Raw genomic sequence first — 25,630 nt, forward strand, 5'->3', positions numbered from 1 at the left:
TGAAAAGGAAAAAGATCATACTCTTTTATCAAACATTTTGAAGGTCTGGAAACAGATAAAAAATTTGCGGATTTTAAACAATTACATTTGTACACCAGTAAAGCTCCAATTGCAAGAGTAAGTATTTTATTATGCCAATCAGAATTATGTTCTTTGCATAGCAAAAATTTAAACAACTTTTCCAAGTTTATTGCAAAGCAGTTTGAGGATTAGATTTTACTCTTACTGTGCAACCTATTAAATTTGTGTACAAACAAATTTAATTTCCTGAAGGCAACTTGCAGTTACTAATATTCGTTTAACAGTACGGAACATTTTAATTACTGAAAACAGTCACATTTTGTTGAAGTCTTTTTGTCTTGAAATCATCAGGATATTATCAAGAATACAAACATGAGGGGGTAGCAACAATTTGTAATGTGTGAGAAGAAAGTGCTGATTGCTTGGTGAGTAAACTCAATTTGGTACAGGTATTATCATGGCACATGACCACTTATATTATGAAGGACAGTCAACTAGCTAAGCTTTATTTAAATATAAACCAGTGTTGGATAAGGCTGAAGATAGCGGGAACTGACAGGAACTGACAAGAGGCTTAACAATGGGTTGTTATGTGAATGGAATTATGCTGTGTTAGTTAGGTTGGCTAAGAGTTAAAACTGCAGGAAATCAGGAACTGCTGTCTCTACCAGATAAGACATACAATTGGACAAAACGTTCGGGATTGCTCACATGCAAGGATAAGTCCAAATAGGGCATGCATTTGGACAAAACGTTCAGGATTGGTCATGTGCATGCATAATTCCAAAAAACGCACACTCTTGGCACAGAGACTTGAGTATAAAGAGCCTGAAGAAATCGTTTTGTTCGACAACACTTCGAAGATTAACATTGTGGTGGAAGTACCCTACGTCAGGGAGACATGGTGAAGACTTTGAACAGAGGTTTTAACCTGGCCAGCTGCAAAGTGGGTTTAGTTACAGCAATCAGAATAGTGAAAGATGGTAATTGAGATATTTCTAGTAGTTAAAAGTGTGTTTTATTCATTTAAGTACTTAATAAACTAATTGTGGTTGTACAGAGCTCTAGGTGTCTCACTGTGTCTTTGTCTATGTATGTATTGTTGTCAGTCAGAGACGGGCAACACCAGGCTAGTTGACTATGATTCATCAAGGCATTGCGATGAGGACTGAACTTGATAAGGCCTATTGCCTATTTTGTTAAGTTGAAACAAGTACAATGTGTGATATGTATTCTTTCAGTCTGCAAAGGACCAGGATCTGCTACAAAAAGGGACAAATAGCCACTTAGATGTTTTTGCATATGATAACTAGACCAAAACATTTGGACATGTTGTGTGTGCATTTTTACCGGCATGGATGTTTTCTTATTTAAAAATGGAATCCTTAGAGTCCATTCATGCTTTTAATGTTGGCCACACCATATGCTATTTTGCTGAGGGCATTGTCCTGCTCTGGCATATGCAAAGTAGAAACATCATAATATTAATTACTATGTAATGCTCATTTGAAATGAGCATGACCATCCAAAGCACAAGTTACTGCCCTTTCCTAGCTAGTAGAAGATTAGGTCTAGTTTGCTGATAGAAGGCAATCCATATCCATGTCAATGAATATTAACAATCCTTTATTAAATGTAATTATATACAAAAGATAGTAAGAGAAGACATTTCTCGAATCTGTAGACTCAGATCCTAGTTCCATGTGGTCTGGCATTATGACACAGCTCCTTAATGCACATGTTCAATAGCTGTTCTTAGAGTAAAGATATAGTTAACACTTTATTCCACATCTTCCTTCAAGATTTTTCACTGAATCCTTTTTTAATCATAACCATTAATGATTAATATTTTACTCTTTACTTCCATTTTCCCTACCTCAAGTCTCTTTCATCTGAGGCATCAATCTCTAACCACATTCTTTTGGAGGATATGTGGGATACATGTGATATGCTATAAAGTGAACACATTTGTGGAGTATAATGACAGCTTCTTGCAACAGCTCATCTTGGTCTGTTTGCTGATTTCTGATTTTCTGAAGAAGGGTCCAGACCCGAAACATCAGCTTTCCTGCTCCTCTGATGCTGCCTGACCTGCTGTGTTCATCCAGCTTCACACCTTTTTATCTCAGACTCCAGCATTGGCAGTTCCTACTATCTCATCTTGGTCTGTGATAGTTTCACTGATGTAAATATAAAAGCATTAAAAACCAATCAAAAGAAAATGTATTCATTAGACAATCCTCCCCCACCACTTCAAACTTTGCTTTTACGTTGAACACTGCCGAAAGGTTAAAGTGCCAGCTTGAACAAAGCTTGAAGTGGCTTCGGCTTCTATGAAGAACTTCACAGCTGTGTCATCCATAGCTGCTGCAATAATGGAGGAACCATTCAACACTGTCTTTAAGAATACCCCTGTTAGATGAAAAGAAAAATGAAGTACTTTTTGGAGACAAGGAAATGAAGGCTACTCTTCTGATGTTTGGGATAGGAATCTGATTGTAGACCATACTACTCCTTCTGTTTTACAAGATAATAGTTCTGAAAAGGTTAATGTTGGAAACTGCTTTAGGCTCCGTTCGCACTGATGATGTCATATAGTCTTGGGTGGAGAATAGAGGAGTCCAGTGTTAGATCCGGATGGGGTCAGAGTATCATTCTTGTCTTAGTAATTATGTCTAAGTAGCTGATGTAATTTGCACCTATTAAGATCATACCTTAACAACAAGATGGAGTTAATTGCAAGTCCTTCTTCTTATTAAGATTCACTATTGTGCATCCTCTACTATTGTTAACTAGACCTTAGACCTTAATAGGCCCTTGGAACCAGTATTGAAAGGGGCCTGATGCAAGTAGTCTACCCAACCATTAGCAGGCACTATTTAGTTTCACAAACATACAGCACCCTATGCAGTGATTATAACAAGGTCAGCCAGGTGGACCTCATAGAATATGAGTTCCCTGATTGGGGCTGGGAATCTGGTCTAATCAGGGAACCCTGGCTGACAGATATAAACAGGAGTGTCAAAAATTCTGTTCACTCTGAGACTTGGCTCTGAGGAAGTGACAAGACAGTGACAAGTACTATCCACGTTTAAAAAATGGGGCAATGACAGAGAAAAGTACACTCCTGAAGAAATTTGCTTGCAACATTCACCTTTGAGTTGGGATAAGCATGTCGGACAGCATGCTGATATTTGGGAAGCTTGACTCATTTGGTCCTGCCATCAAAGACTAGACCCACGCAACTAGAGGGATAGCTCCAGCAGAGTTGCTATTGGGGAAAAGACTCTGCTCCGGGTTAAATCTGATCTTCCAGGAGCTGGGGTGGGGGACAGTGAAATGGTCGTCACACTGCCAGAAGGATGTGGTGGCTTTGAGAGGGTACAGAAAAGATTTACCAGGATGTTGCCTGGTATGGAGGGCATTAGCTATGAGGAGAGGTTGGAGAAACTTGGGTTGTTCTCACTGGAATGACAGACGTTGAGGGGGGGGGCACCTGATTGAGGTCTACAAGATATGAAAGGCATGGGCAGACGGGACAGTCAGAAGCTTTTTCCCTGGGTGGAAAAGTCAGTTACCAGGGGCCATGGGTTTAAGGTGTGATGGGCAAGGTTTAAAGGTGATGTATGAGGCAAGTTTTTTACACAGATGGTGGTGGGTGCCTGGAACTCACTGCCGGGGAGGTAGTGGAAGCAGATACTATAGTGACTTTTAAAGGGCATCTTGACAAATATATGAATAGGCTGGGAATAGAGGGATATGGTCCGCGGAAGGGTAGGGGGTTTTAGTTGTGATGGGCAGCATGTCAGTGCAGGATTAGAGGGCCAAAGGGCCTGTTCCTGTACTGTAATTTTCTTTGTTCTTTGGTATCAGGAACTCCAATGCTGGACACAAGACTCTGCTAAGTAAGACAGTTTACTTCAGGGGCTGAATTTTTGTGTAGAAATGAGCCTGCACGGTAAGAGGAAAAGTCAATGTGAGGTCAGGTCTAGTAATTAATAAAGTCCAGTTGGGTGCGACGGTTCTGATCAAGCACGTGGACCATATGAAAGCTGCAAACTCACAAACGGGGTGGGAGCAAAATGTGCCCAGCTCCTAGACTGCCTTTTTGACTGTTCCAGAATCTATAGATTCTCCCTCTCTGTAAAGAATTGAATATACCTCAGAATCTGAGATGGACGCAGCGGTTGTCACCATTTGGGTGCCTTTGCCGCCTGAAGAGGAGAATGAATTTCTTTTCAGTCATTCCAGGCTCAAGAGGTGAGCTACTGCGCATTGCATGCTGTCCGTGTCAGAGGCAGAGTTGGAGGAACACAAGCCAGTGCTAAAACAGCCCAGGTGAAGCTGCAAAAGGAAGAGCCAGCCTTTGTTCTTGGGCTCAGAGCGGGAGAGATGTAATGATTGCAATGAAGTCAGCCAGGTGAACGATAGAATATGAGTGCCCTGACTGGAGCTGTTAATCTGGTCCAGTCAAGGAGGCCAGGCTGACAGATAGAAACAGGAGTGTCAGGGATTCTGTTCACTCTGAGAGCTGGCTTTGAGGAAGCTGGATCAGTGTCATGGATTCTCCACGTGTAAATAAAGGGGGTCTTGGTGATAGGATACCAGCTTCTATAGAGTTATTTCACCCTCCATCTTATGTCTGCTTGAGGTTGTTCCTCTGCAAACAATAACATGTCATGAATTCCATAAGGAAGTAGTAATGAAATGTTATCAATTTAAGGAACTTGATGGTCAAGGGAATAAAGCCCCCGCCGGATTTTTATATCAGCATTGCAATCTACAAACTGTCTCCATACAGGTTTTGTGGAAATCTTCTATAGTGTCTGCCTTCTTAGTATCTGAGGCTTGATGGTGTTGTGTGCGACGGTCACACAGTATTGCACACAGTATTCCAAAAGTGGCGTACCCAATGTCCTATATAGCCGCAACATGATCTCCCAACTCCTATACTCAATACACTGATCAATGAAAGCAAGCGCATCAAATGCCTTCTTCGCCAACCTGTCTACCTGCGACTCTACTTTCAAGGAACTATGAACCATGCAATCTAAGGTCTCTTTGTTCAGCAACATGCCCCAGGATCTTACCATTAAGTGTATAAGTCCAGCCCTGATTTGCCTTTCCAAAATGCAGCACCTCACATTTATCTAAATTAAACTCTATCTGTCAATCCTCAGACCATTGGCCCATCTGATCAATGTCCAATTGTACTCTGAGGTAACCTTCTTCGCTGTCCACTGCGCTGCCAAGTTTGGTGTTATGTGCAAGCTTACTAACCATACCTCCTATGTTCACATCCAAATCATTTATATAAATAATGAAAAGCTGTGGACCCAGCACTGATCCTTGTAGCACCCTGCTGGCCACAGGCCTCCAGCCTAAAAAGTAACCCTCCACCACCACCCTCTGTCTTCTACCTTTGAGCCAATTCTGTGTCCAAATGGCTAGTTCACCCTGTATTCCATCTGATCAAACCTTGCTAACCAGTCTACCATGGGGAACCTTGTCGAACACCTTACTGAAGTCCATATAGATCACGTCACTGCTCTGCTCTCTTTAATCTTCTTTGTTACTTTTTCTAAAAATTCAGTCAAGTTGGTGAGACATGATCTCCCATACACAAAGCCATGTTGACTATCCCTAACCAGTCCTTGCCTTTCCAAATATATGTAAATCCTGTCCCTCAGGATTCCTCCAACAACTTGCCCACCACTGATGTCAGGCTCAGTGGTTTATAGTTTCCTGGCTTTTCCTTACCACCTTTCTTAAATAGTGGCACCACAATAACCAACCTCCAGTCTTCTGGCAATTCACCTGTGGCTATCGTGGCTATTAATGATACAGATATCTCAGAAAAGGGCCCAGCAATCACTTCCTTAGCTTCCCACAGAGTTCTAGGATACTGCAGCATAAAAATGAGAAAGCAGTTTTATTTATTCCAATACTTTATCTTCTGTTTCTGCTCCCAAAGTACCATATTAAAATAATATCATGAATTTCTTGGATCTGCTCAGATAATTGACTTAATTGATGTTCCTGAACAACAGATTTCTGGAATAGAAAGATTACTGTGTACAATCTAAACAATTTAAAATTAGTTTCAGTGTGCAGTAAATGAAGAACTTTTCTTGTAAACAGGTTGGAAGTGAATTATGAAGCCTTTGGAAAGCAGTGTGAAGTGGAATACATTGCAGAAGTAATTGGACTTGAACAAGAACTTCAACAACAGTTTTGGCGAGAAATGGAGACATATAATGAAAAACTGAAAAATTTGCAAAGCAAACAGGTATGTAATTATATCCTAAAATTGGGGATAAATAGGATTAATGATATGTGCAATTAGTATGTATACATAGATAGAAAACCATAATATTGTATTAATTCTCAGTGTCTTTTTGTTCAAGCAATTCTTATTTTTGCTTCTTACACATAGGATAATATTATTCACAACAGGATATCAAACACAATTTCGCAGTGGACCGATGTCTAAATTAGATTTATGTTAGTTCAACTGGTGCTTTTGCACGGCACCGGCATATCTAGCATTATGCATGTGGTCAAACTTGTTGACTGGAGCAAGTGTAAGGCAATTCTAACTTATTGCATTCATCTTCTGACAAAGTGTTCGATATCCCAGTTTATATCCTGTCAACGTACTGGAACAAGAAGTCATGCTGCTAATGTCATCATTGTGTATTTGCATCAGAGGAAATGGAAGTTGGTGTTGCTGATGTCATTGTTAAGAGTTCATCTCCTTCCTCCATTTCCTGCTTCCCTTAGACACCCTCTCAGTACTCCCCCAGATGACATGACTTTGTTCTATTATTACCAAACACATCTGACTTGAACAAGTGTACATGTGGGATTCAACTAGCAGGATTTCTGGGAAGCTTATAACTGTGGAAGCCTCACTCCAATGTGAAGGCTTGATGACAGTATTCGAAAGGGCTGAAGAAGAAAAATATGCTAAATTCCAAAACACACCTCTATATACAGGTTGTATTGGTTGTACAGCCAAACACAGCTTTACGATCCCAATAACTTTCAAAAATTTAGATACTAGAAATTCCAGCCTGTTCCCGCATATGCAATTGTCTGAGGCAAATACATATCGCCAATATGTGTTCAATACTCTTGCACAGAATACTGGATCACTGTGGAAAGATAGCAGGGCCTTATTGTGCAAATTAGATAATTCACTGGAGTTGAGGATAAAGCGATCAGGCAGACTGAAATGCCATCTGGCTGCACGTTGATGGTATAACTCTTTGGCTACAATATCTGCATTTTTGCATTTTTGCTTATGTGACATTGGCAAGATAACAATGTTATTAACAAAAAGGTCTATGTCAATATAGTTTCAATAAAGGTATGATATTTAGCTCATTATTTTGATTATGTTTATACATATTAAGAATCTATTGACAAGATGTAATTTGCACTGTTTCAGTTTTGTCCTAGTGCACCTCATGATAAGAGCCAGTTTTTCTCAATTTGTGTTCTAGTTTCATATGCCATAAAACCTCTTGCTGTCGGAAAGCAAACTGGAAAATTTGTAACCTTTAAACTAAGTCTACACCATTATGTTAGTCTGACTGTTGCTTCATTGTCTGATATGTTCAACCACCACAAAGCAGATAATGAACTATTTAAATTTCTATTTACATGACAAATTAAACCCCAGCTTATCTTTTAATATTACCAGGATGTCAAAAGAAGAAAACTTTTAGAAGGAGATGAATCAGTCAGTGAAGCTACTGATGATGAGATAGGAAAGCCACCAGTACTTTCTATGCCAACTGATCGAAAGAAAATGGAAGATATGGCAAGAACAAGAAGAATGTGGATTCAGAGGCAACAGATTAAGCCTACTTTGATTCCTAAACTATTACTGACTGTGGATATAACACCAAACTCACAGTGCTCTGGGTATTAGTTGCAACTAAACACTCTCAATTAATACACATTTGCCTTCACTGTTCAATTTATACAATATATTTGTTATATACGTTTAAAATGTAAGTGATTTGTATATAAGCTGGTAAAAAGAAAACTAATTTAAAAAGTTCACCCTCCATAGCAAACGCTACAAGACAATGGGGCTGATGTTCCTATCTGTGTGAACAAGTAAAATTCAACTTCCAGTTCTAGAGAGTAAACGACAGTGGAGAACTGCTACTTCAAGTCTCTATCCACTTATGTTGCCTCAACATTCTGAAAGTTTCCCAAATGAGTGTTCCTGAGCATGTGTCTCCCATAGGGGCAGGGCCATTAAGCATAATGAGATAGGAGAAGGTATTCCTAGGATGAGAGGCTCCTGCACATTATTTAAATGACTAGGCAACCAAATTGCAAGTAAAGTAATTTGCAGTCCCTTGGAAGCAGGATGATATTTGCTTATGACAAGTATCTGCATCTTTTAACATGCAGTTAAAATGCTTTTAAGCTGTTGTGCTGAGCTACTATATGGTTCTGGCTGACAAGAAAACTTTCCCACTCATATTGCCTGCCACTGGCATATCGGAAGCACTGACAGATTGATAGTCAATCTGTTTACCATGTTATGATGTACCTTCTGTCACCAGCAAGTATTGAGGTGGAACCTGAACACAGAGCTTCTGATCCAGAGGAGAGTTACTACTACTGCACCACAAGTCCTCATTTTTAGGCATGCCCAGTGCTGCCGCTGGCTTGTCTTCCCCCCTTACTAAACCAAGATTTAAAACCTAGTCTAACAGCTACAACCTCCAGGACACAACCAACCCTGTCAGTAGTAACACCACTGAGACATAAATGCTATGGATTCATAAAAATATTGAATAAAAACAGAAAGTGCTGGAGATATTTGGCATGTTTAACAACATCTGTGGAAAGAGAAAGGAAACGTTTTTGGTCAAGAACCTTTCTTTAGAAGCAACTTTTTAATTTATCATATGAAAGTCAGTGATTGTGCTACACTCGTTTGCATAGCTGAATAGCAGGAGGTAATGGAAGATGGGTATGAGGTGGTTAGCTTTGGCAGGTGTTTGAGGGTGAAGTAGAATATTTGGATATTAGGCCTATATTCTGAGGGCCAGAAGTTGCTAATGGATGAATGTTGAGGTACATTAAGCAGCATGAGAGACTGGTAGTTTGCTGTGGAGGAAAGTCACATGAAGATTCTTTCATTCTGCTTGAAGTCTTTGAACTTCTTGTGGCACACATGTCAGGCTGTCAGGTCCAAGTTCTAGGGCTTGAGTTCCTTGGTCACATACTCCCAATCCTTTCTGAGCATGGCCTTTGAAACATCTTATCCTTCCATTTGTTCATTTCCATCATTAAGGTTTCCAAGCCCCTCCGTGACCCTGAACTCCCATCTGGTTTGTATGTTCCATTTTCCCTGATTTGATTCACAACAATAATACTCAGGAGCCTGCTGTCATTCACTTCAGTTTCCCTATAAGTGTAACAGACCGCCTTGCGCAAAATTATAATATATTATGTCCATCACGTTTTCACATTTCTCTTTATTCTTCTTTTTCTTTTCTATTTCAGGTTCAAGTTATTTTGATTTTTTTCTTATTTTTCAAACTGCTTCATTTGCAACTGAATCTGAATCAACCCAATCTGTTTTATCTGGATTATTTGAAACCAATCTCTCAATTACTTCTCCTTTCGTGGAGTATACTTTTAACTCTATTTGTAAGTTTTCTGTTGCCTTCAGATTAGCCTTTATTATCTATTGCAAGACACTGAAAGGTACATCCTCTCTTGAGAAGAAAAATCAACAATCATTAAAAGACATTTTTAACTTTTAGAATCTCCAATTGTACCTATTTCAGCTCATGGATTCAGAATGCTGCAAAGACCCAGCAATTTTATTTTCTCCATAGAGACCAATTACTTCTTTTAAAAAAGAGATTTGAAGTCCCAGTTGCTACCTAAAAGAATGACATTAAGATTTATATATATCCATAGAATCCCTACAGTGTGGAAACAGGCCATTTGGCCTAACAAGTCCATGCTGACTCTCCAAAGAGCAGCCCACCCAGACTCACCCACCTACCCTATCCCTGTAACCCTACATTTCCCATGACTAATCCACCTAACGTACACATCCCTGGACACTATGGGCAATTTAGCATGGCCAATCCACCTAACCTTCATGTCTTTGGACTGTGAGAAGAAACCCACACAGGCACGGGAGAATGTGCAAACTCCAAACAGACAGCTGCCTGAGGGTGGAATTGAGCCTGGGTCCCTGGTGCTGTGAGGCAGCAATGCTAACCACTGAGCCACCATTCTGCCCTATTTTAAAACTTTACTGTAACATATTAGTTTAAAAGTTTTTGACTAAAGCACTATCATCATTTTATAGGCAATTTGTAGTTTAAACTACATAAAGTGACTTTCCTCTCATATACTTAGCATACTCCATTGCACTCTCTAAGGAATTACAGTCCTTATAGCAAACAATCCAGAGATATTTCAACTTTTAGTGGGTTTCCATATCTCTGCTTCAGCAGGTGGTAACTTTGAATGAGTGTTGTCAGGCAATTTCCTCCACTTTCCAAGAGCTTCTTAAAACCACCACTAACAGTAAATCCTGTTCCCATGATTCTTGTTCTTCCTGATAGTGACTGGGCGAATCTCCTTGAATTCTTATGAGGCCTCAGGATGGTTACTTCAACCATCTTTCTCCTGGGTCTGTTTGTGGTAGTTTACAAACCAAGTATTTTTTCTTTCTGCTGACCACGCAGAACCTCTGCAATAAAATCTCTATGTTGTTCATTAATTTATATGAAGCCTTAAACCTTATCTCAAAAATGGCTTATTTTGTCTTCTTCATTGTGACAACAGGAAACACAATAACCTTGTATAGAGGTAGCAGTGCTGGATGGACCAGATTTTCTGAGGAATAGCAATCTAATACTGATTGCCACTATGCCCTTTTTTTCTTTCAAGAAAGGAGCTCTGCATTTCTAAGAGGAGATTCTACTCAGGGATCTCTCAGAAATGTGAAGGTGACTTCCATTCTGATAGTTCTTTTGTTGCACAGAACTATCAGAGAAAGGAAAGTCACCCCCACTTCCATTGCAGTCAGCTGCTATATAGTGAAATGTAAAGGTTCTGTCAGCTATTTTGACAGCTGCTGCCAAAGTGTTAGTACATAAGTGTGGTTAGGGTACTGGGAGTATTGAGTGCCAGATTGGTAGTGAGGATAGGGTGCCAGATAAGTAGGGTGTCAGGTAAGTAGGATGCCAACTGGGAAGAGAGGTGATAGGGTACCAAGGGAAGGACACCCTACAGAGTAGGGTGTCAGCTCAGGAAGGGGTAGGATTTCAGGAGTAGAATCATTGAGTCATAAAGTACAGAATAGGCCTTTTGGTTCATTGGGTCTGCATTGACTAAACTACTCTAAATCTACACAAGTCTCATTTACCAGCCCTTGGCTCACAGCCTTGAATGCTATAACATTTCAAGTGCTCATCCAAGTACTTTTTAAAGGTTGTGAAGTTTCCTGCATCGACTACCATCCCAGGCAGTTCTTTCCAGGTTTTCACCACCCTATGAGAGAAAAGATGTTTCTTAAATCCGCTCTAAATCTCCTGCCTTTCACTTAAAAATTATGACTTTCTATATTGACTCTTCAACAAAGGGGAACAGCTGCTTTCTATTCACCCTGTCCATGCCCCTCATAAGCTAATACAACTCAATCAGGCCCCCTCTCAGCCTTCTGTACTCTAAAAAAGATAACCTGAGCTTCTCTTCATAACTAAAATACTGCATTCCCAGCAACATCCTGGTGAATAAAAACCGAAAGAACTGTGAATGTTCTGAGGAAGGGTCACTGGACCCAAAACATTAACTCTGTTTTTTCCTTCACAGATGCTGCCAGACCTGCTGAGCTTTTCCAGCAACTTTGTTTTTGATCCTGGTGAATGTCTTCTGCATTCCTTCCAGTGCAATCACATCCTTCTGTTAGTGCAGTGACGAGAACTGCACGTTGTAGTCCATCAATGCCTAATCAAGGTTTTATACAAATCTCACATGACATCCCTGTCTTATAATATATGCCACAGCTGATAAAAACAAGTATCCCATATGCTTTCTAGCTGCCTATTAACCTGTCCTGTCAGGATCTGTGGACAAACACTCCCAAGATCCCTTTGTTCCTCTAAGTTTAGAGTCTACAATTCATTGAGTACTCCCTTCTCTTGTTATTTCTTCCAAAGTGTATCACCTCACACTCTTCAGGATTAAATTCCATCTACCCATCTGACCAATCTGTCTATATCCTCCTGTGACCAATGATATTCTTCTTCACTATTAACCACAGGGCCAATCTTTGTGTCATCTGCAAACCTACTTATCATCTCCCTCACATTTACTTCTATGTTTTTTATATATATCATGAACAATAAGGGACTCAGTACAGATCCCTGTGGATTGTTACTGGACATCGGCCCCAGTCAGAGAAATAGTCTTCTACTGCCACCTTCTGTCTGCTATCACTAAGCCATTTTTAGATCCAATTTGCCTGCATCCCATGTTCTTTTACTGCCTTTATATAGGACCTTGTCAAAGGCTTTGCTGGAATCCATTTAAACTACATCAACTGCACAATGTTCATCAACAAACCTGCTCATTTCCTTGAAAAATTCCATCAAACTTGTTAGGCATGATCTCCCTCTGACAAAGCCATATTGACTACCCTGATCAAATCTTGCCTATCCAAGTGGAGATTAATTCTCTCCTTTAGGATTTTCTCAGTATATTCCCAACCAAGACAGATGTGTAGGATGCCAGGTGTATAGGGGTAGGGTGCAAGTATGTAGGGTACCAGCTGGATAGTGGGTAAGGTACCATGTGGGTTGAATGCCAATTGTGAAGCGGTAGGGTGGTTGCTAGGTAGTGGGGGTTAAAGTTTCAGGTCCAGTGACCCTTCCTCAGAACTGATGGTAGCTAGGAAAATGTCAGTTTATGTACAGAAGATCGGGTTGGGGGAGGGAGTCAGGAGTAAACAATAGGTGGGGATAGAGCCCAAAGAGAGAGAAGAACAGTTGGACAGACAAAGGAATGGATAATGATTTGGCTAGGAGGGTGAATAGCTGCTAACGGAGACTGTTAGTAGCTCACAATAGGTAGTGTGTAATGGCAGAATATGTGACAGCAAGGCATGGTGTGTGGGGTAGGGGGATAGGACATGGGAGAATTCAGGCCCTAAAATTATTGAACTCAACATTGAGTCCAGAGGGCTGCAGAGCCCCCAAATGGAAAATGATGAGTTGTTCTTCCAGCTTGGGCTGAGCTTTGCTAGAACACTGCAGCAAGCCTGAGACAGAGATGTCGGCCACGTTAACACACCACACTGTTCCCTGGCCAACATAGGCTTGCTGCAGTGTTCCAGTGAAGCTCAGTGCAAGCTGGAAGAACGAGTTAAGTAATTTTAGGGCCTGAACCCTCCCATGTCCTGGCCCCCGACCTCACACACCAGGCCTTGTTATCACATAGTCTGCCATTACATACTACATATTGTTAGCCATTAACAGTTTTCATTAACAGCTACTCACCCTCCTAGCCAGATAGTTATCCACTCCTTTGTCTATCCAACTGTTCTTCTCTCTCTTTGGGCTCTATCCACACCTATCTTCTGTATATAAACTGACATTTTCCTACCTACCATAAGTTCTGAGGAAGGGTCACTGGACTTGAAACGTTAATTCTGATTTTTCTTTACAGATGCTGCCAGACCTGCTGAGCTTTTCCAGCAACTTCTGTTTCTGGTTCTGATTTATAGCATTCTCAGTTCTTTAGATTTTTATTTACTAAGTAGCGTAACATGGGTTCAAGGAAGTAATGTTTAGGATAATATGGGGTGGTTGGGAGAAATTGGGTCTTGCTGGTGACAGGAAGGGTGGAAGTTGGGTTTGAGGTGTTCAGGATTGGTTGTGTTAGATTCTGGGGTAAGGTCAGGTCAGGTTGGGTCAGGTCTGGTGGAGGGCCGGGCGTAGATAGAAGGGGAAAGAAGATCAGATCCAGTTGCTTGGGGCTGGGGGTATATTGGGGTGGGTCCAACAGTGGGGATGGAATGTTGGGTTGGGTTGGGCCCTGGCACATGGGAGTATCTTGTCGGATCCAGCTGCCTGTGGGTAAGGTGGAGTTTGGGTCCTGGGGAAGTGTTGGTTCAGAGTCTGCGGTGTGTAAGTTGTCTGAGATAGGTATAGCGGGGGTTGTGTAAGGTAAGTATGGGGTCAGTTTTATAAATTATTACATACAAAACTTATGTATTTAATAATCAAACTTCTCTGACTAAATATTTTACTTAATCTCATCGCTACGCTCCAATGTCTCTGATTTAAATGGAGACTTTCAGAGGGATGCAGACATGGAGGAATTACCTAGCCAAAGTTTCAATTTCCTGGGCAATTCCTTTGGAATTCCTTTGGCAATTATTACAATGTGGATACTGCAGAGTCCCTATGCACAAGTCCTCTGTGTGGTGGCAAAAAATCTGGGCCAGTTAAATCTTCTATTTGTACCACCATCAGCATAATAGTGCTGGGTTTCCTGTTGAGTTCTGAGGTAGCCAGTGATGCTCAACTGCTTCGTCCAATGCAATAATCAGGTCAATGCAAGGACCGTATAAAATCTATCTGTCCCCTACTGCAAGGTGTAAGCAGATAATGAATCACGAGTCCTGCACCTAAATAAAGGTGGGGGAGCTCAAACAAAGGGTCTGTTTGTGATAATAATGTGATAAGTGCTTTTCTTTAATTTTGTGCAGAATTGAAATACTTTACTACCGCTCATAACATTTAACTTGATGTTAACATTAATAACAAAGAATGTTCTAGATAAATATTTATGAGTGACAGAAAGTTTCAATTATTGTGCAAATAATTATTATTCCACTAATTGCCATTGTTCTTATCATTTTAGGGCTGAATTGCAAAGAAGGATGGAAGTGGAAAACCATAAGTTCTTCATTCGTATTTTCTACAATGACAAAATTGTTTCTTCTACTGTTAGCTCACAATTACTGCCGGATTTCAGTGTACAGTTTAGACAAATATTCAACATTCAGATAATTCACAAACCCGAAAGCATTAGATTTGAGGTAACTGTTATTGATTCAAATTGCTGATACACTTCAGTTTCATTTAAAGCCATTGTAACGTAGAAGGCCAGATAGTGTGACATTTAGCATCAGTGGAAATCATTGGAGAATTAAATTTTTACTGATTTAAAATGACAGCATTCATGTTCTATCTACATCTATTTATTTGGAACCATTTCTGTTGGTTAGTTTAAGACAATAGTAAATTAATTAATTAATTAATAGTAAATAGTAAATTAATTATTGGAACAGGAGTAGGCCATTCAGCATCTCAAACCTGTTCTGGTATTCAGTGAGATTGTGGCTGATCTGTGGCCTACTCCATATAGGTCATATGTCTTAATACCTTTGCTTAACAAAAATTTATCTGTCTCAGATGTAAAATTAGCGACTGATCTAGCATCAATTTGTAGAGGAGAGCTCCAAATCTCTCCCAGTGGTCTGGCCCTAATTTTTAGACTATGCCCACTAGTTCTAGAATTTCTAACCAATGGAAATAATTTACTTTTATTTACCCAGTTTCGAATTCTTTTCTAATTTGATTGAGTATCTTTTCCTCAATTCATTGGTGGCCCTACACAAAAGATTGTCGCTATGCTCCATTCGAATTGTTTCCATTTTAGTGCCAATAGAATGTTGCAGGGTTCATGTTCAGTTGTAAACACCCCAACATTAAGTGTCCTTACTGAAAAATATCACACCCATGAAGCGCATTTACCCCACATTTACCATAATTTCCAGAGATTCCCCTTTATTCCCAGTGCTTCCTTAGGGAGCTATAAGAATACTTACTTTTCAAGCATGTTGCACTTCCAAGAAAAGGTCATTAAAATGGCTGAAATATTTGCAAAATTATTTTTCCAGCTATATGAGAGTCTACCCTATCCCCCAAACATTCCTTAAAGCTTCTAGATACCAACCTAGACTTGGCGTTATAAGTTCCATTTGGTAGGACCATTTCTGTACAGATCCACATGTGTGACAGAGCAAGTTTACCACTATCATCAGCTTCTGAATACACTCTTAATTCTTTCCAGTTCTGTAATTCTTAGTTTAGCCTCTTTTATCACCCTAACTTCCATTGCCATAGTAACCACAAACACTACCTGATCATGGATTTTTCTATTTTTATCCTTTGTCTGAGCAGGCTCTCCATTACCCATGCTACCCAGTTGCCCTGTCTGGCTGTGGCCTCTTTCTTCACCATGAGATCTCTCTGGACTACTCCTGTCAGAATGTCTACTAGATATCCGCTCTTCTGTATGCAACCTTTTCCTCCTAAAGAGTATTTGCTGAGTCAGTACTGGATCTGTGTTTTCTTGTTGCCCAATCTCATATCCCTTGCTGCCAATCCATGGCGCTTGCTTCTTGTCTCACATCCTCACATTTAGACAGTTTTTATATGTTCCCTTAGATTCCCGGGAGGCTAAAAACACTAAAACTTGTGAATGATGGACAGTGATCAGATTTGTTTTGTATACCTCAGAACAGTGCCCCAGTATGACCAGTATGTTCATTACCCAGTTTTTTTTAAACTGTTTTTTCCCTCTAGTTTTGCTTGTATATCCCGGTATCATGGCCATCCGAGTCATCTGATTCTGCTAGCCTGCAAACTACTCATGAAGCTACTTTTGCCAAATAACCGCCACAAAGAGATTACCTTTTCATGTTCTTCACAATCTTGGCGGTGGGGAATTCATTTGAAAGAATTTTGAGGCACAAAATATATCTGCAATTTGAGAGACACTGCATAATCAGAGATAGTCATAGAAACATAAAATAGGAGCATAGGAAACTAGGCCATTTGGCTCTTTGAGCCTGCCACACCATTCATTAAGATCTGAGCTGATCATCCAACTCAGTAACCTGTTCCCACTTCTCCAACATATTCTTTGATCCCTTTAGCCCCCAAAGTGCTAAGTCCAAATTCTTCTTGAAATTATACAGTATTTTTGCTTTTTGTTGTAGCAAATTTCACAGACTCACCATTCTCTGGGTGAAGACATTTTTCCTCATCTCAGTCCTAAATAGTATAGATTGTCACACCTAGGTCTGGACTCCCCCACTTTGGGAACATCATTCCTGTCTAATCCTGTTGGAATTTTATAGGTTTGCATTAATAACTCCCCATTCTTAGCTTCTAAGGGATCTTGACATACTTTAGCTACTCTCTTCCATTTAAAATTTTTGTAGAATCTTTTACTGTCTATTTTTATACTTCCTGCTAGATTTCTTTCATAACCCAACTTCTCCTTTTCTTTACAGTCATCTTTTGCCTGTTTCTAAAATGATTAATCTTTTCAGCATTGTACCTCTTCTCTTTCAGTTTTATACTATCCCTAACTTCCTTAGATAGTTAAGGGTTGTGCATCCTTCTCATTGCATCTTTCTTTCTTAATGGAATATATTTTTGTTTAGAGTATATAACATTCCTACTGACAAGCAGCACGTCTTTGTGCCTGCACTAAAGTGCAGCTCAATATGACAATACTGATTGCCTTTGGGTCTGGCTGACTAACAGGCATGGCAAGGTAAGGCATAGCTGTTGTGACTGTGCATGTAGGTGCAATGTGAGCAAGCAAGCAGTCCTGAGGTGTAGCTTATTCCAATCCATGAGCTGGGTGCCTACCCTGTTGTGCATAGTGCCCTTGCATCAGCCTTTCAATACTAATTGCTGGTACGTTCTGCAATGTGGGTTGTGCCTCCTAATCATCTTCCAAGTGGATCCAGAGGTGCCATGAGGATCATGAGAGGTTGGAAAATGTCAGATGCCAATTTCCCTGGATGAGTATGCATGCATTTGATGCCCATGAATCATGCCCTGAAATGCTGTTTGGAGCTGAGCAACATGGAGGCTCTTCCCAGCCAAAGGTGATTTGAAATGGTCAGGTACCCACTCTGACTTCCGTGTCAAGACTTCTTATCATCTAGTTATTTGGCTCATTTGGTAAATTACGAAGATCAATAGTAATGAGGGAAGTTGTGCAGTAATGCTTTTAACAAGCTGTAATCTCTTAATTGGCATCTCATTTCTGCCTAACGAAAAACTTATCTTACTGCCCGACTGATGCATAAAAGATGCAGCAAGTTGCTCCCAAAATCAAGATAGGTCTTCTGGACTTCTCATATAATTTTGCCACAAATCTTACCATAACTGATGCAATTTAGGCCCCAGTAAAATTTTGCCATTGTTTTCATTCAGCATTTCAATGCAGATTCTCTGCAATTTTAAAACTACAGGAGTAAAAGTGCTTTCTGTGGAGGTAGTTAAAGAAATTTTCAGTGGGTCTCATCACTGCTTTCTTACCATATTGCCAAAGATAATGATCTGGATCTTGTGGTCTCATTTGAGGGATATACTATTAAGGGCCACAATAATGGAAATGCAGATTCCCAGGAGCCCACTTATGTTCAGGTAGTTGAAGGGATTTTCAATGGGTCTCAACAAATAGTGTGGATGCTACAACATTGACAAATCTGTAAAAGAAGTCCTTTTCATTGCTGTCTTACCATACTGCCAAAGATAATGATCTGGATCTTGTGTCTCATTTGAGGAATACACAATTGAAGGTCACAATAATGGAAATGCAGGTTCATAACTGCCCACTTATGCTTGAATCAGAACTTGCAATGTATCATTTTCAACTCTAATCGGCTAATGCTGATAGTCCAGTGCCTACTGGTGCCTAAACTGGGGCTGTTTGCCTGGTACTTAGCTCAGTATTTACACTGAGGTATTTAGGGCTGCTGCTGTCAGATGTAAAGCCTATCTGGAGAGTCAGTCCTTTGAATCAGTAAGAATATCGAAACACTCCTCCACCCCCACTCTGCTCACCCACGCCAGCAAATTAGGCTCCTTAGTTTCACCAATGTGGAAGCAGAACAGGTATTACGTAGGAGAGCTGAGCAGAGTCAGGAGGCGAGGGGTGAACTGGAGGGGGTAGTGCAGAGCTAGTCATAGAATTTTAGAGCACAGAAAGGGGCACTTCAGCTCATCGTGTCCCTGCTTCGTATCAAGCATGTATCTACTCTAATCCCATCTTCCAGCACTTGACCTGTAGCCTTGTATATTATGGTACTTCAAGTAACCATCAAAATATTTCTTAAATGTTGTTCCCACCTGTCTCACTCTTTCAGATTGTGAGGTCCTGATAACCACCACCCTCTGGACAAAATGATTCTTCCTTAAATTCCATCTAAATTTCCTTTATGTTAAATCTATGTCCCATGGTTATTGATCCCTTTACCAAAGGGAATGTTTTCCTCCTATCTATCCTATTTATGCCGCTCATAATTTTGTAAATCTCAATCAGGTCCCCACTGAGCCTTTTTTGCTCTGAGGAAAACAGCCCCAGCCTATGTAATCTCTCATAAAACCTGAATTGCTTCAACCCAAGAACATCCTGGTGAATCTCCTTTGCACCATGTCTGGTGCAATCACATCCTTCCTGTTGTGTGGTGACTAGAAGTGCACACAGTACACCAGCTGTGTCCTAACTAACATCATGTACAGCTCCATCATAATCTCCCCATTCTTGTATTCAATATCTTGACTAATAAAAGCAAGTATTCCAGAAGTATTCCACCTGTTCTGTTACCTTTAACGATCAGTGGACATACATATCAAGGTCCCTTTGATCCTTTGTTCTTTCTAGGGTTCCACCATTCATCGTGTACTCCTTTGCCTTGTTAGTCCTTCCAACATGAATGACCTCACACTTTTCATTTGCCATTGTTCTGCCTATCTGACCAGTCCATACATATCATTCTGTAGTCTAAGGCTTTCCCTCTTGCTATTTGCCATACTGCCAATTTTTAAAATAACCAATGATTCTAGGGGGCAGGTCTGAACTGTTGGCTTTGATAATGGTGGATCTGATCAGACCGAGGGGTGATGAGCGAATGCTTGATGGAAGGGAGCTAGAATTAAACATTGATGAAAGATAAGATTAAAATCATTCACCTGTCACTGAGCTGAAGGCAGATCTCAAGGAGTGTAGCTTCATTGGAATTGCATCTTGTCAATGAATCTCACAGCGCCAGAAGGTTAGTTGCCTGCAGTAATCAAAAATGATTGTGTCTTTAAATGGGTCAGTAGTTGAACTATAGCGTCACTGCTGTCAGGAAGATCCTGGCCAATAAATATCCCAGATCTCCTGTAAAATACATTTTGATCTCATGAAGGTGTATATGTGCTTCAGCATGACTAAAAGTAGCTAGATCATCTGTGGGTCAATGAAATGAATCTGTGATCTAAAAGTATTGATCATTTACTTTTTCTATTTGTTCATGGGATGTGGGTGTCACTGGCTAGGTCAGCTTTTCTTGCCTGTTCCTAGTTGCCCAGAGGGCATTTAAGAATCAACCACATTGCTGTTTGTTAGAAAAGAAGTTCTATGCTCTGAATTTCAGGCAGTTGTGTAGCCACAAGTCATGAAGCAGTAGGTACTTTAATGCCTTATTGCTACATCAGTGATGCACAACCTTCTTGTACTTATTTCCTTAATAAAGTCCTCAGATAACTTGCTGCTCTTGTATTCTATGAGAATGTAGTTATTGGCTGAGTTGCATCCTCCTTAATTGCTTTGCAATTCTACTTTGCTCTATTCTATCCTGCTCTTCCTGCATAAAAACAATTTGCTGGTGCCTGAGCCTGTCTATATAAGATCCAGGTTCAGGTGTTTTCAGCACTACGCACAATGCTTCAAGGCATTTGCAAACTGTCTTTTGTTTTCAACAAAATTATTCCAAGAATCTTTTGTGGTAGGTTTGAAGTTCTGCGTCACCACATAGGCATAACTTTGGTTCAGCTAAATTAATTCGTCATAACCTTCTAATTTATTGCCTTTTTGCCAAAGGATGGCCATTATGTCATGACTGTTAATATTGAAACAATTTCTTAATTTTAGGTCTTCTGATCCATCAGCTGTTGTAGGTATCAGCTTTGTCAACTTGTTCAGTCAGTCAACTTGTGTGCCTAACACATTTCAAAAATGTGAAATATTAGATGAAACAGATTGGATGTTGTGGGGTTAATGTAATAATAACTCTCCTTTGGAAGGTCATCTGGTTTAATTGTTGCAATAGAGATATACATTTGCCAATTCTGCATTCACATACTAATTCAAACAAGGGAACTCTGAGGAGTCATTACTCCATTTTAAAATTCCAGTGTATCAGTTTTACAAAATCTATCTGAACATCTGTATTAAGAATGTATATAGTATATTACAAGAAAAAAAACTGATCCCATTATAATGAAGTTACACTGAAAAATATCAGTCAATTTTCCAGAAGCTCGTTAAGCTCTGAAATTAATTGATTGTCTGAGCAGCATTGAAGGTTTTTAATTTTTTGTGATTAATGGGACCAAAAATGTAGTGTGAAACATTCCTTCATGTTAACAATTTGACCTCTTTCTAATTGTATAGATATGTGAATTAGTGAGCAAAAATATCAAACTACTGGCAAAGGTATATATACCCATTCCTGAAGTAACCACAATTACCAGTACTGCTGTTTTGGAAGAGATAGAATTTGGTAGTGATGAGGTAGTTACAACTACTCATGAAGGAGTTGGAAGTAGTAAGTATCTCTTTCAGTTCTTTCCTTTAATGTTGTTGTATTTCAGCCTAAACCATCACTTGGTGTTCATCTGGATTACGGTTGTTTAGTGGCAGATTGAAATTATAATCAAATAAAATATACCCTAAAAGGCTGATAACAAAGTGTGGAGCTGGAGGAACGTAGCAGGCCAGGCAGCATCCGAGGAACAGGAAAGCTGATGTTTTGGGTCGGGACCCTTTTTCAGAAATGGGGAGCGGGAGGGGAGCTCAGAAATAAATAGAGAGAGGAGGGGTGAGGCTGGGGAAGGTAGGTGGGACCGTGATAGGTGAGTGCAGGTAGTGGTGGGGATTGGTCAGTGAGGTGGGAGTGGCAGATAGATGGGAGAGAACATGGACAGGTTGTGTCAGGTCAAGGAGGTGGGGATGAGAGGGAGGGTTGGTTCATGGGATATCGCCGGGCGTGGGAGATTTTGAAACTGGTAAAATCCATGTTTAGGCCATCGGGCTGTAGGTTCCCAAGGCAGAATATGAGGTGCTGCTCCTCCAATTTGCAGGTGGTGTCATTGTAACATTGTAGGAGGCCTGGGATGGACATGTCACCCAGGGACTGGGAAGGGGAGTTAAAATGTTTCGTGACCAGAAGGTGTTGTTGTTTGTCGCTTACAGAGCACGGATGCTCTACGAAATGGTCTCCAAGTCTCCGCTTGGTCACACCGATGTAGAGGAGGCCACATGGGTGCAGCAGATACAGTAGACAAAGTTGACGGATGTACAGGTGAACCCATGTCTGATGTCAAAGGTTTGTTTTTTGCCTTGAACGGAGGTGAGGGCGGAGGTGTAGGAGCAGGAGTAGCACTTCCTGCGGTTGCAGGGAAAGGTGCCAGGGGTGGTGGGGTTAGTGGGGAGTGTGGAGTGGACAAGGGAGTCGCGGAGAGAGCAGTCCCTACGAAAGGCAGATAGGGGTGGGGAGGAAAATATATCTTTGGTTGTGGGGCCAGATTGTAGGTGGCAGAAGTGGCAGAGAATGATACATTGGATGCGAAGGTTGATGGGGTGATATGTGAGGACAAGGGGGACTATTTCCTTATTTTTAAGACTACTGCCTTCAAGTCTATCACAAAATCTGAACTGAAATTCTCCTCCTAAAAAAGGGATACAGGGTCCAGTTAAGAACTGCCAGGAATCTAGTCCTGTGAACTTCATCTACATGAGGTATTTCTGTTTTCACAAACATCATATTAAGTGCTTTAACATGTGGGTAAGGGCTATTAATTCACGCATTGAGACCTTCGTCCCGTTTCTTTTCTATGGTCAATACAGATGATAACCAAAGGTGGATACTTATAATCTTACCTTATTTGAGGAGAGACACTTATAGCTGTAAGGTTGGAATTTGTCTACAAAGGTAAAATCTTGGTTTAGCAGGTTTGGTCTCAACATGAGATTTTGGAACACAAAACTTTTCTTATGTCTGTATCTTCTACACTCCCACAGCCTCAAGCACACAAACTGATACACATCAATCACAGCACAACAGCCAGTTGCCAAAAGCAGCTGACTACTAATTAGTGCTGACGGCTTCCTCCAAACTTGTCTGGTCTTTCCACCTCTGCAGTTATGTAGAAAGATATATGACTCAGGAATAATCACCCAACACCCCAATTGTTACTATATTCATTCTGGAAAGGAATAGCATTGGCTCACCTGTGAGGATGGTCAGATGGAGGAAAGCACAGTGTATGGTGCTTGTGCATGTTATTGCCAAAAGCTGCACCCTTTGGCAAGCTTCCCCCCCTCTTTGGAGGATTCAAGATACCACAGTCATTCCAAACCTTAGGGCTGCTCTTTCATTAGAGAGAGATGACTGGTAGTGATTTAACCTGAGGGCTCCCACACCTCAGGCAAGAGAAAGACAGTCCTTCATGGTAACCTCAGCCAGTGTGGGAATTGAACCCATGCTGCTGACATCACACTGCTTCACAAACCAACAATCCAGCCAAATGAGCTAAGCTCAAGGTATGATACAAATAGCACAAGTTGGCAAAATTAATTAGAGATGGTGGAAAAGGTGCAAGGAAGCCCCAAACTGAAGAGAATTATTAGCTCCCTCCAGATTTATTGAGGTCAAGAATCTAATCACCTGTGGCCCAGATTATAAAGATGAACAGTTCCAAAGCATGAAAAATTATTGGAGTAGTTGAGTTGAAAATTTTACAGGTAGCAGCAAGTGTGGTGATTTCCCCAAACCATAGCCTATAAATACAGGGACAGGGGAGCTTGAGGAGATTTTGCCTATGCTAAATTCAGGTCAATACAGAGACAGTGTAATATTTCATAAAATTGTTAATCTGGATCCAAGTCAGTCAGTGAGACTATACTAATATCTTGATTTCTTTCTTAAAAATCCTGTGCCACAAGGCTGGCTGTAACCTGTCTGGTATATAATGTATACACCAAATTCTTCCCAGCTCTCCAATTTGCTGTTTGGCATTCTTTATTGTATAATTTGTTCATAGTCACTAAAACCTGTTGATTGTAAGGGCTACTGCTTCTCATGGTATTCCCAACTTATTCAATAGTCCTTATTCTTGTTAAACTACTTAACCTTCTATCATGTTCTGGGCTACTATAACAGTGTCTCCCTCTCCTACAATCAGAACTCCTTTCAGAAGATTGTGATCTAATCCCAGGGCCATGCCCACTTCCACATAATTTTTTTAGGACTTCTGCTCTGTCTTCTGGCTTTTCACATCTTTTTGCAAATCCATGGATCTATTCTTCTGTCCCTCATCAGTATTTCTGGTCTCCCTACAATGTTAACATTTCTCCATTCTCTGGCACTTCTAGCATAAATGTTAATTTGGCATCAACTTTTAGTTATCTATGTTCAACTAGCCCTTGATCTACGACAATTTGTTTTTCAAAACGATCCAACATATGTGTATTTTAATGCATGATGCCTCATCACTTTCTATGGTTTGTTCAGTCTCTAAATATGTAACCAGTACCAATTAACATCGTGAATGCACCCTATTAGCCGTTCTGTAAAATGACTGTTTTTGGATCATTCCCTATAACCTTACTCAAATCTTTCCACATTTCTCTTCTGTAACATATCATATCCCTTGGATTAAAGTTTATTTCTGATATCCTTATACACCAAACTTTCTCTAATGCTTCAGGATTAGTGGCTGCCATATTTTCTGCATGCATGACATTCAAGTGCTCAGAAATAGTGGAACTGACTGTAGCCCCTTTATAGGTCATGATGATCACTCATTACCATAATTATTTTTGGATATGGACTGTAGCCCCCCAATCATTTGCAGTGAGTTCCACACAGGGACTGCCCATTCCAGGGCAGATGTTAATTTACAACTTGGTTGGTTAGCCAGGATCTGTTCAGACCAATTTAGCTGTCACAGATGCAACTGACCATGACAGTATTAGTAGGAGGTAATACAGCACAGTTCTTATGGAGATGAAGTCCTGAGTTCACACTGCAGACACTCTCCATTGTGATCTATAGTATTACCATTGCAATAAAATTTGGAATAAAATTTGAACAGGGGGCATTGTGGGCCATTAGCAGAATTGTATTCAACCATAATCTGTAACCTCATGGCCTGGCATATCGTCCCACTTTGCCATTACCATTATGCAGGATGATCAATCTTGGATTAATGAAGAGTGCAGGAGGGCATGAAAGGAGCAGCACCTAAAAATCCTTAAAATGAGGCATCAACCCAGTGAATTAGGACTAATTGCATGCCAAACAACATAAGTAGTTGCAATAGACTGGTTTACGCCATTCCACAACCAACAAATCAAATCTAAGCTCTACAGTCTTGTTACTTTAAGCTGTGAATTGGGATGGACAATTAAGCAACTAACAGGAGGTCTCTGCAAGTATCTCTTGTTTTCAATGATGAGAGAACCC

The 25,630-nt window shown here is 40.4% G+C and overlaps 1 protein-coding gene across 1 annotated transcript in view; it reads left to right on the top strand.

The window, feature by feature from the left end:
- Positions 1–25,630, top strand: part of LOC109922808 (protein CC2D2B-like) — a 158,169-nt gene that overhangs the window by 28,990 nt on the left and 103,549 nt on the right. Inside the window, exons 9-14 of the mRNA XM_048609173.1 lie at positions 44–117; positions 4,171–4,281; positions 6,163–6,310; positions 7,730–7,953; positions 14,947–15,124; positions 21,556–21,709. Of these exons, the coding sequence (XP_048465130.1) occupies positions 44–117; positions 4,171–4,281; positions 6,163–6,310; positions 7,730–7,953; positions 14,947–15,124; positions 21,556–21,709 (889 nt within the window). The remainder of the gene's footprint in view (positions 1–43; positions 118–4,170; positions 4,282–6,162; positions 6,311–7,729; positions 7,954–14,946; positions 15,125–21,555; positions 21,710–25,630) is intronic.

The sequence above is a fragment of the Rhincodon typus genome, chromosome 20 (genome assembly GCF_021869965.1).
Source record: "Rhincodon typus isolate 14 chromosome 20, sRhiTyp1.1, whole genome shotgun sequence".
Lineage (NCBI taxonomy): Eukaryota > Metazoa > Chordata > Chondrichthyes > Orectolobiformes > Rhincodontidae > Rhincodon > Rhincodon typus.